Raw genomic sequence first — 12,441 nt, 5'->3', positions numbered from 1 at the left:
AATCTCTAGTAGTTTCTACAACCTCTTTTGATTACTTGCTTTGGAGTATAGTACACGAGGAACTCTCGGTGGTTAGCCATTAACACGTGGCTCATGGAAGGACGTGTACTATAAGAGCCAATGCTGAAAAAGGCAACGCTGCAGGGTATCAAGAGGGTATTCGTACTAATAGCATTCTGCAGAAGTTGCTACGGCTGCGCCATCCACACAGAAATAATTTTTCAGAGCAAACACATTTTTGCGACTGCAACGTATGTCGCAGTTAATCTGGAAAATTTGTTTCAAATGTTCGACTGTTCTATGACTGTACACCCACTGTATATACCAGAAAAATAATTTTTCACGATTAGAGCCTTCAGAGGCAATCTCAGAAATTGTTTTATATTCCCTCCTATTCCTGCTGGCATACATAGCAAGCTGGAAGGGAGACATTTTTTCCAATAACGGGGATGAAAATGTCATGAATGCGGTGTGTATCCCCGCATGGTATCTAAACGTAGCAACTTAATTTTATATCAGAATATTCACCCTGCATTGTTCTTAACCGCTAAATCGCAACAGAGGTCTTGGCTGCGCGTTAGTGAACATGCGTGATCGAACCGAGGAGGAGGACGGTGTCCGGATTGCGGCTGACGACGAGAAAGAGGAATGGTCTATCCACCGTGACCGTCTTCACGGGTGCCCCGGCAAAAGCTTTAACGACGTTCTCAGCGGCCTCTTGTGCTTCTGCAGTTTTCGCGCCCCTGTGTCCTACTCGAAAAACGGCTACGTGCTTGGCCGCCGACACCCTCAATCCCCTGAGTGGACCCACGCTGCTGAGGTCGGACGTATTGCTGAATACGCTCACAGCGCCAAGCCGCTGCAAGTGACGCTTGAGGTCAGTGACGCAATGCACGGTCACCCTGGGAAGGATCACCTCCACGAGCTTGTTGTGCTCCAGCCTCCTGAGGCAGGTGAGTATCTTGGCCGCCGTCAGCTTCTTCTCCAGGGCTGCCAGGCTCGACGTCGGCGCCGGCAGGAAGATGGCGAGGGAACGACGAGGGTCCTGGTACGGGATTTCCAGGACAGTCGCATTAAATCCCTCGAAATCCGCGAACTCGCCGACGCGAAAGGTGCCCGTCAGGCACACCGTGGGCACGATCTCTTCGACAGCAGTGGCCTCGGCAGATTCGTCGTGGAAGGGGCCCGTCGATCTGTGAGCGTTGCCTACAGAGAACCACCGGGATCCGAAAGCGAAAACACTGGCGAGGACGAGCATCGCATCGGCGTCGACGCAGTCTCCGCCGAAGACGTCTTCGTCGAAAGTGAAGCCGCTCAAGGCCCGCAGAAGACCGTTGAGTGCAAGGCGGCACTGAGAAGGGCTGCGAGCGAAGTCCCGCTTTTGAACCGAAACGTCGATACTCGACAGCGGTTCCAGGAAGTAGCCGGACAGTTTCACCCGCGAGTCGTAATACAGGCCGGAGTGGGCAGTCACGGTCAGGCCTGTGGGAGAGAATTAATATAAAGATTGCCTCAGAATGTCAGGAGTCGGCAACTCGTGTTTTACTGTATCCCTGGTGTTAACAAGTTAGACCGAAAATATCAAAATGAATCAAATTTTCAAATAAAAAATGAAGGAAGCTCACAGTAACGCGTAAGACGTGAAGGTTGCGAAGCTGTACGCAACCTTCACGGCCATCACGAAGGTTTGAGTCCATGATTGCAGCCGATTTGCTTCTTCTTCCCAGCCGCAACGACCTTCACTCCATAATTGTTGCTATTACTATGAGCTTTCATTTTTTTTTTTGGAAGTGATAATCAAGGGACATCAACTTCGAGGGGCTTAGTTACGAGTCGCGAGGGCCATGATTACGGCGAACGCTGAAGTTTTTTTGTTTTTTTTTGCCACTCTATTAAATATCTCACTGAGGTGGTATGCTTGGCTTGACAAGCGTGCGCAGATGACACGGGGCGGTTTGCGCGAGGCACGGACACGAGCGCTAGCCATTTTCCGGGCGGTCTCAGCGAGGCCCGCGCTAGCGTCCCCATGCTCGGCAATTTCTTGGTATTTCTAACTGCGGGCAGGCGAAATTACGATTTGCTAAATAGCGTCGCTGTTAAAAAAGCCTTCTTTTGTTCTGAACGGAAGCTTTAAAGTCGGTCACCAATAGATAGTGAAAAACGGGTTCCCTTCGGGATTTCTAGAGAGGCGCCTGTGTCTAACGCATATTTGTAACAGCGCTTAGCTCGGTGTCATTCTGATCTTCATCCGTACATCACGGAAAGTAAGACGCAATTTTCTTCTTAATCACCCAGTATGTTAGAAGCTTGACCTACATTATTGCGTGCTCCTTGTTTCTAAACTTATCAGGAGCGGATTGTCGAGCCCTGTCTAACACTTATCTGGTCATTATGACCGCTCCTTGGGTGATCACGTGCTAAGGATCACCGGCTTGACGGAATCCAATTTTTTATTGAACTATTCTTCCGCAAACTTTGTGGCACATCCATACCTGAACCTCACTGCCGCATTCGTGGAACCGACAAGATTGGCGGACAGCTTAACGGCAACTGTTCTTGTTGCAACGCCGTCTTCATCGATTCTTTTGCAATTCGAGTAAGACGAAGATTTTTTTGCATGTATGTCAAAGATACACTCTTTATACACCGAGAAAACTGAGCGCTCGCATATGGGTTCGCTGCCGGCCGGAGATAGCTTCAAACATATTTCGACACTTAACATAAATTTTTACTAGGCAATCTCACTGCTTTCGATTAACTTGAAACTGACTAGAGCTGTTGCCCTGCAAAGCCTTACCTGGTTCCGCGGGCTGCCGTGCCTGGTCGCAAACATTTACCACATGAAAAGGCGTCAAAACCATGTTTTAGTCGCAAACAACACGCAACATTAGTAGGTATACAACCTTTTTTGTACAGACGGGTCGTAGGCGGAATTCGGAAGGTCAAGCTGGCGCTATATATTTCTTATTCTGTGGCGTTTGCACCGTTTACTTTACCTCACACGTGCAAGCGTAGCTGTCAACGCCACAAGATGTGCGCAAACGTGTCCAGCTTTATTTGGTCTCGTAAAGCGCCGCTGTTTTGTGTAACGTAAACTATGGGCGTACGCGGCTTCCAATCTTTGATCCCGCCTTTCCAACCGGAATATGATTAAAAAAACACCTCACGAGGCGAAAATTCTACGAAAAAGTATAGTATACGCCCTAGAAAGTGCTCTACGCTAAATAAGAGAGTGTTTTCTTAGGAATACTTATCAAATAGTTCTTTACTGCTGCAGCATGTGCGACTGTCCTTCTTTGCTTTTCTTTCTTCGCATTCAACGGTTGCCAGACTGCCCAACATTCCAACAGAAGCTCCAGATCTGTTATGGTGGCTTGATGGAACCCACAGGATACGCGCGACGTCGCTGTAAAGCATCGAAACCGTAAGCCATAAATATTTAGCTTTCAAACCAGGCAAGCGGACGTAGTTGAAGCGGGATTTTATTATTAGGGGTAGTCTTCTTGGGCTAGCTAAGTTCGAAAAAATGTAGGGTGTATGTAAGTCTGTCTGTCTCTGTCCCTTGATTCCTCCGCCCGCCAAAAATTCAAATGAATTCTTGAACGAAAAGATTATGTAGGCAAAGCGTTTCTAAACTACTGAATCTGCGGTGGCTATGTTCATACTTCCCAGAATTGTTGAGCTAAATCAAACATTAGGCATATTGGAGGCAAAAAAGCAATACATGATTACTTTTATTGTTGTTTTAATTAAAAACACCTGGCTGCAGAAATCTAGTAATGGTAAATAAAAAATTGGCAATGACAAAAAATTGGCTGCAATCCACGCTGGGAAGGTGGTTGTACAACAAAGCTTTAAACAACACCCACAACAATTGCCCATGCGACGTCTCCTGGATTCACACACGTGGCTCTATGAAGAGTGGAACCAGAGATTCGTCTTGCCGTTACCTGGAATTCGCGGGCCGGAAATCCCGAACGCAGCAGCGTCGGCCACAGCCTAGCTCGAGCGGTGCCTTTCCAAGGAGCGCCTTGCGAAGGTTCAGGATGACGGGGTTCAGAGATGACGCTGCGGCGTCATCTCTCTCACTGCCTCCCCCTCACTCTTGTTTCATGTTTCGCCTCAAAAATGTGTCCTCTCCTTCCCCATCTGCTGAATCAAAACCAGCATCTCGACCGCTAGTTTCACGTACGTAGAAGCTCCACGTACCTTCACGGGTGACCAGTGCGCATGGTCAGAACTCAGAGGGCCTTCGTGAGTCTCACGGACGTGCGTAAGATACGAATTTTCACTTTGCGATGTTCAAGTTCTTTTCGTATGTACAGTTAACCAACATCGCGGCTCCCTGCCCTCCCGATTCCCAGCGAAAACTGCATCGTCGCTAATCCCTCAGTGAGATATCTTTTTCTAAGCCGTTGATTTCGCTTTCAATTTGCCCATTCTTAACCTCCCCTAAAGTTTAAATCATCGAACAGATTTTGTTTTTCAGATAGAAGGGCGATTTTTCAGCTGTTAAGCCTGACGAAGTAGCGTTTCTCATCGTCATAGCAGCGGGCTCGCGAGATCACGAGCAGCATCTGTGTCTGCTAGTAGATGTCGCTAGTAGTAGTGCGCGGCTTTATATAAACTGAAGCGCGTGCATCCAAAGGTCCTACGCGCGTAGTGCGTCGCGTGCGTGTAACTAAAAGGGTTTCAGAATACATGCGCGTGGGCTACGTATACTTTTGACGTTTGCGTACGTGAACTCTACACGTACGTGAAAAAACTTCTTCTATCTCCTCGTCTCCCCGTGTGCGCGTAGCTTAGTCGCAAAGACGACGGGCTGTCGCTCCGCTTCTCTTGAGGCAAAGGTTCCATCTTGGCGGTGCATGTAGTTTTATTTAGCCTGGTTGGGAGTTTCTTGTGGCGCACGCTACGACGAAACTGTTTGCTGGTAGATGTAAAAAGCTTTGCTTTGAAATAGTTTGACCTCAAAATGCCGACGCCGCGTGCGGCGACTCCTCGTGGCAATGTTCAAGGTTCAAGAGTACCAGAATGTTCCAGTAGATGGCGCGAGCAGACGAACGCAGCGAAATTGAATTGTCTTGAGCGATCCTCTTCTTGGTTTGTCGTGGGAGTAGCAAAACGCCAGGACAAGGGCATGAGAGGTGGGCGGGTGAGAGATTGCAGGAAGTTACGCAGTATGGGCGGCAGAAGGCTATCATCTTCCGGCCACATTTGCAGCGAAGGGAGGAGATACATGGGAAACTTTTAAAGTGAAGCTTTCAGCCTCTCACTGGTGTCAGTAGTCCCGACAAACCACACTGCAGGAAAGCCAGCATTTTGTGACGATGACAATGATTGAGGGCGAAGTGAACAAAAAAACGAATCCCGTGGTGGGAATCGAAGTTGCGCCCCTGGCGTTATTAAGCTGACGTCTATGCGATTACAACCATTCGGTCACGGTATAAGCGGTTTGGTTTTCGAGAGGGATGCATGGTCGTGGAAAATTAGAGTGAAAACTCTTTCCCCCTTCCATGTACGGTGGAGATGGTTGAACGCGAAGCTTTCTTTCGAAATGAAAAGCCTAAACTGCCTGCGACTGAGTTTTAAAAATAAACGAGTCAAAGTCCAAGCTGTCTGCGAGTCAAATTCCAAATTTACGCGGCAGCCGAGAAATCTCTAACGAGGAAGTTCGCGTTGCACCATCGTTGTTGTTAGACGGAAGGCTGAATGATTTTTGTTTACGCCTTGACACAACTTCGTAACTTTTATGTTGGTACCTTAAAAAACCCATGTTCCGCATATCCACGGGACATACTAGCGGATAACGTCACGCGCCGATCATCACAAGCAGTTGCGTTCGATTTCCCTCTTTGCAACGCCTTTTTTAGCTCACAACGTGCGTTTTTGGAATCCAACCACTGGTAACAAGTCCAGCTTTACTGCTTAAATAGAGCAGCCCTTGTTTACAAAAGCAAGGCTGCTTTCGTTCTGCACACGGGTATATTTAGAGCACGTTTAAATTACCGTTGTTGAAATGTGTGTAGCAGGTGGCACGGGGTTCCTTATCAGGCGGCGCTTCATAATCTTTTTGAAAGTTTCAACACCCTGTCCCTCGGAGAAGAAACTGTAGACGTAGACCTACTACTAAGCCCTTATTTATTACAATACTCTCAGGGCCTCGAGGGCGTTGAGGACCTCGAGGGACATATGTTGATGTTATGTAAAAAATAAAGCTCTATTACCAATTAATATTACAAATCCATAAAGTAGTTACCGTACGTCTCATTTCCTTCTGGTGAGTTATATCGGCCCTCAAAATGAACAAGATATTTGTACACATCCACATCATCTAAGTTAGAGCTTAGGGCCTGCTGAAAATGACTTTTTATTTATTTATTTATTTATTTATTTATTTATTTATTTATTTATTTATTTATTTATTTATTGGCTGATCGAATGATTGGTTGACTCAGTGGTTGATTCATTGATTGATTGACGGATTTATTTAATGATTGATTGATTGATTGATTGATTGATTGATTGATTGATTGATTGATTGATTGATTGATTGATTGATTGATTGATTGATTGATTGATTGATTGATTGATTGATTGATTGATTGATTGAGTTAGCTTACCCGAGTGCGTGTGGTGGGTCTTGCGGTAGTCCCGGCAGAACATGCGGCTGGCATGGTTGTCCAGTATGTGCACGATGGAGCCGTCATCGTCCGTGTGGATGACGTTGGCAATTTGCCGTCTTGTTTCTCCGGAGGCACCGTGGTACATGATGACCAGTGCGCAGGCCAGGTACCACGGGGAGAGAATCACGTTGCCCTTCTCCTCGTCTTGGCGCATTCTCAGGTACACGTCGATGGGGAACTGAAGCAAAGGTCCGGCCACGTGGGGAGCCATTACGAACGCGCTGCGGAGGTAGCTGCAGAGAGAGGGAGAGAGAGAAACTTCGCTTGGGTAATGCCCATTTACGCTACCGTTTCGAATGTGGCGGCTGGGCAGTCAGTATCTGGTTCCCGCTACGAGGAGACGAAGCTTTGGCCATTAAGGTTAAGGCTTGCCTGGGCATAGTCCAAACGTGTTTACGCACGTCGATTATTGTTATACGGCCGCTTTGGGTTTTCTTCGACGCCCTAGAACTCCATGTACCTGCCCTGTGTAAATTCCAAAAACTCGTTTTGGTTCCGCATCGCTTCGAATATTCAAGTAGCATGACCGTGAAAGGTATTTCATGTTATTTGGGTGTGACAGCTCATTTAGTTACTCCAGTAGGCGAGAGCGGCCTCAGAGCTCCGTCAACTATAAGAGTATATCTCCTGTCGCAGGTAAAAAAATCATGGTGTTGAACCATAACCGAATCGAACCGAAAACCGTAACTGAACCGGTCTTTTTGCGGAACTGCGCCCGAACCCGAATTGTTATTTTTTGAGCAAGCTGAACCCGAACCGGAACTAAACCGAAAAAAGAAATAAAGGTTACCGGTTCATGCCGAAACGGTTCGATCCTCCATTATTGATATTGCACAGTCAATGCAATTCAGGCCTTTTTTTTTCTTTCACGTACCATCAACTCCGTACTCACTCGCGCACGTTCCCCTCCAGAGAATTGAACACTATCACGCTCTATGCAAGAACAGGAGAAATGAATTGGCACCAATGTAGCAATGCTCTGTTGCTGCTGGAAGCGAGAGCGTACTGCAAGCTGACCAAATGAAATGTCATTCTCGGCAGCTTTGAGGGGATGTAAAACGATGCCCTTCCCTAGCTGCGACTTTATTGGAGCAGTCAGGCTACAGGAGTGTTTCACTGCGCAACAGCGAAGCCCACACCCGATGTGTGCAAACTTTTTGATTTCATAATTTGTTTAAAGGTTCGACACCTGCAAATTGTTAATACTTGACAAGCTTGACTGCAGGAGCTGCTGAGTGGCTAAGCCGTTTGCTGCTGACCACAAGTGGCCGCGATCTCCCTTCCCCACGACCGTTTTTCTGAAGTAGATGTGAATCGAGAACGTTAGTGTATCAAGATTTTGGGCCACTTTTAATATCACCAGCTGGTTAAAATAGGTCTGCCGGCGTGCAACGTAAGCTGCGCCTCGGAGTAGAGTATAGCACGGGGCATTAAATGCGCCAGTTTTTTAAATATGTTTACACGGAAACAACAAAAAAGAAAAGGCGAATCACGTTGTTTTAAAATATTATGCAAAAAGTAAGTAAAACCGATTACTTTTTGCATAATATTTTAAAACAACGTGATTCGCCTTTTCTTTTTTGTTTTCCGTGTAAACATGTTTAAAAAAAGGAAGTAAAACCGAATAACCCGCCGCGGTGGCTCAGTGGCTAAGGCGTTGCGCTGCTGAGAAAAAGGTCGCGGGTTCGATTCCCGGCCGCGGCGGCCGCTTTTCTGATGGAGGCGAGAAGCAAAAACGCCCGTGTGTACGAGATTTCGGGGCCCGTTAAAGATCCCCAGGTGGTCAAAATTAATCCGGAGCCCTCCACTACGGCGCGCCTCATCGCCTTCATTGCGTCGGCGTGTTAAACCCTACAATCAATCAATCCAAGTAAAACCAAGTAAGTAAAAAAACAAGCACCAAAACGTGGATATTGCTCTATACATTTCTTTGCCCTGCCTTTCGCAACCAAACGTGTCATCGAGGCGAAGCAAGTGAGTTCCGTGGTCAGTTTTGAGGACAGTACAGTGGACAAGTTCAGTTTTTTTACAGATACAAATAACCGCAGATATGTTAGGGGAAACTGTTAAGGTGCACACTTAACTCCTTGGCAAGAAACTGCAGCCCTCGACCTTAACTTGGAAGCGGAAACAGTAATAAAGCAGATGACACATGCAGAAAGGCAGGCTGGTACCTAACACTTCCCCATTCGCCCAGCGATCATCTTTTCTGCTTGTTATGCGGGTTTGTCTTATTGAGATCTGCTTTTTTTCGAAGATGCACTTGTACTGATAGCCCAACTCGCTACATTACTTCTACTGCTACTCGTTCCGTAGGGGAGTACCGCTGTGGATGAATTCGTCAAAAAAGTCCCATCTCATGCCCTGCGCGTCAAATTTCCCTTTCATTTTGTAACAGCGTAATCTGTTATAAGATTCTGCAATGTAGCACACGGAACGATGGCCGGGGGTCAAGCGGTACGATGACATACTAATTGCAATGCACACATCTGGTATAGCTATCCGGAAAGCAATTGCAGTGGTCAGAGCAATACTGCAGTGACTGAGCATTAACTAAAGCTTACTTTTATCAAAATTGTGGCCAACACATTCTCTAAGGTGACAGCTAACAAATTATTTAGGGTGACCAAATAATCTAATTCATTGGTAGTATGTATGTGCCCATTGTAGGATTTTTCTGTTTTGTTAGAAATATAAAAAGTGTGCGCCATTGGTATTAGGCGCTGGTATTTGAACGCGCCAGTGCGCAGGCCTAAATTAAAGGCTTAAAGGTTAGCGTGATAGACGATTCCATAGCGGCGATTGCGATTTAAACAAAAAAAAGGAAAGGGCAGAAAATATATCTCACCGTCATATCTCTTGGCGGTGGTTTTATGAATAGTCGCTAGGACAACATAAAGTCTGGGCGAGAATGTAGGTGGTAAATCGTCGCCACTTCATGTTTTTCTAATATCTCGTAATTGTTTAAAGGTTGCTTTGCAATTGCGCCACTGCTTTTGGGGAACAGCAGCATTTTGAATTTTTGTTTGTATTTTGATTTGACTGTCGTTTCAAACTACCACATGTTTTTTTTTTTTTTTAACTTGCGTGATAAGTCAACTCATCGAGCCGATTCGCGAACCGGCTCAAGCTCCCGAACCGCTTCGCGAACCGGTTTCGTACGGGATTTTGTCGAACCGGAACTGAACCGGAACGAAATGATTTCGCCTGAACCAAAGGCGTAACCGAACCGGTACTTTTTTCGGTTCGACACACGGGAAAAAATATCTCCTAATGCACGTCCCGCAATTCAACAATGAATCAATTATAGCCCTCTATATCGAAGGGACTTACGATAGCGTATACCGGCCCAGCCATATGAAAAATTGAATCCAAACCAATTGTGGCGAACATACGCATAGACACAAACGATTTTTCCTTTCTGAACTGGACCGCCGCCGGAGCAATCCACCCGCTATGATCCCAACTGCTGCCGAAACTGAACAAGAGAACGCCACAAGGCACAGTCTTACGGCATACGATATATTTAGCATGGCCCTAATGAAGGAGCCCAAAAAACAGCGGGATCTAAGACATCAGACACCCAGTAGAAAGACAGGATATCACCATCGCGAGCACAAGTTCTGAAGTGAAAATGAAAAAACCCCAGCTGAAACCAATCGACGTGGTATTGATACATAAACTGAACAAAAGCACTATTGAACCGACCAAATTTTGCCGCTCCCCCTCTCATCCCTTGGATGGATATCTTCTGTGGCAGTCACTGGCAGCGTGCTACAAATGTCCTCAAAGTACGTAGGGTCGATTTCAAACAACGATTTTGCTTAACAGAGAATCTTTCCCTGCGCGTCCTTACCGTAACTACAGATATTTTGCTGGTTATTAATCAGCTTGGAGGAGTAAAGCCTGGGAACTATTTCGTCTAGTTTTCAAGAAAAGTATTGGTATATGAAAACTATGAGAAAATTGTTATGTTGTTTTGACAAATTTGTGGCCTTTTCGAGTGCAAGAGATTTCGGAGTAGTCTTCGTTCTGTTAGGCAACCCTTATACGTCGGCGACTTTTGCCGGACATAAATCACTTTAAAATAGTTCGAAATAGCTTCACTTTAAGTTTCACTGTAAGCATAAATAACAAAATTCGACGAACGTTTTCTCATGTTTACGCTCCCTCAGTCATAGGCGCAGTCTGGACATGCGTCCTGAAAACTTTTAAATCCCAAATTTCGTTTGCTGCGACATAAAATTGACCACCACTTTTGCTCAGGCTATGTGTAGTTTTGACCCTATGATACTGTTGATGTGGCTTTTTCATAAGGTGCTTTGGGATTCCATGGTTAACCTCTCCGCTAGTGCCGGCAGTTCTACCACCATTATGTGGCAGGAAATCAAAAAGCCGTTAATTTGGGTAACAAGTATCCTGCAAGACGCCTCGCTATACTCTAAACGCACAGGACATAGTGCGCATTGGGTCGCGTAGCCATGCCCATACTTCGTACACAGCGATAGAAACGACTACGTCTCAACGTGATAGCAGACAGGTGGGCGAATGAGTACGACTGCAAACGATTACGGGCTCTCCTTCGGCGGGAGACGTCATTGTTAAAAAGCTCTTTAACAGTGGCCGGTGAAGGGAGAACTAGTGGTACCCGCTGACAAGACACGTAAAAATTCTCAGCGTTTTCGTCCACATCGGTACGCTTTTCTGGTGATTTTTTGCCTCGAATATATTACTGCATTTACACATGGCTTCATTCTGAATTCAGCGATGCATAGAATACCAGGACGGCCAATAAATGCGCTGATTATGGGTGACTCGCACAGTACTAGAGTAAGGATAATGTGTGCGCATATACGGAGACGCACCGTTCAATTTCGCTGATCGGCGTGGGTGGCGCGGTAACCATGATCTGCCGGAAGGAACTTGCAGAGCATGTCGAGTCCTGCTCCGAGCTGGACGTGTACCTGGCGCTTGCAGAGGAAGAGCTTGAGTTGTTGGGAAACCATTGCCGGCTGGGCTGGTCTTCTGGGTCCGAAGGCCTGCGGTCCGAAACGCTCGAGGCAAGGCTCATGGCGGGCTGCTCAGTCACCACTACGCGCTGCTTCTTCTTCGCAGCACGGGGCCCCAAGCACCGCGAGAGGCTTGGCGACGTTGATGATAGTCAGGATAAGAAGACGAGGAGAATGACGCTGTGTGTGCAGTGCGTGAACTAGGTTACTGCTGTGATGACCGACATTTTGTGAAGTGATCACTCTTTTTATTGCGGAAGTATCACTTCACCCGCAATTACGGTTCTTGTCATCTGTCCTGCCGCCTCCCAACAATAGTGGTGGAAGCAGATTACTGCTTCCGCCGTGTGGGACATAGTGTCTGGAATAGTGTCTCGAAAAATAGACAACCCCCGCGGGGTTTTTCTAGTAATATACTTTGAAGTTCCGCAAAAGCTTGAAAACTTGGCTCTCAACGTACCATAAGCGGCTAAGATCCCTGAACCTTGCCTACCTAACCTCACTTACCTCAAAGGGAACATGAAAGCCAAATATCTTTTCTTCGCTAATTACAATCCTTTCTATCAATGAGAATGAGACCTTTTTTACAAACTTGAACCAAATGATCCCGGTATTGGGAAACATATGAAGCAGTGGCCACCCACCGTGCACTTCCTGCAGGGCTCTTTTTGACGTCACAGGATCTTGTTTGGGGATTCGACTGCCGATGAACGAAGCCACCAATCACAAGCATCACTGCGCGATTG

At 46.5% G+C, this 12,441-nt stretch overlaps 1 protein-coding gene across 1 annotated transcript; it reads right to left on the bottom strand.

Moving 5' to 3' along the window:
* Positions 1-577: 577 nt before the first annotated feature.
* LOC144166874 (iris-like) lies at positions 578-11,757 on the bottom strand. The gene is made up of 3 exons (XM_077696328.1): positions 11,552-11,757; positions 6,624-6,919; positions 578-1,482 (listed from the first exon to the last, which is right to left on the bottom strand). Exons 1-3 carry the CDS (start codon positions 11,755-11,757, stop codon positions 578-580), a joined length of 1,407 nt encoding a protein of 468 aa, XP_077552454.1.
* Positions 11,758-12,441: the final 684 nt, after the last annotated feature.

Source organism: Haemaphysalis longicornis, unplaced genomic scaffold (assembly GCF_048455015.1).
Source record: "Haemaphysalis longicornis isolate Haplotype H1 unplaced genomic scaffold, Haemaphysalis longicornis Haplotype H1 scaffold_194, whole genome shotgun sequence".
Lineage (NCBI taxonomy): Eukaryota > Metazoa > Arthropoda > Arachnida > Ixodida > Ixodidae > Haemaphysalis > Haemaphysalis longicornis.
This window is presented reverse-complemented; position numbering and strand designations above follow the sequence as displayed.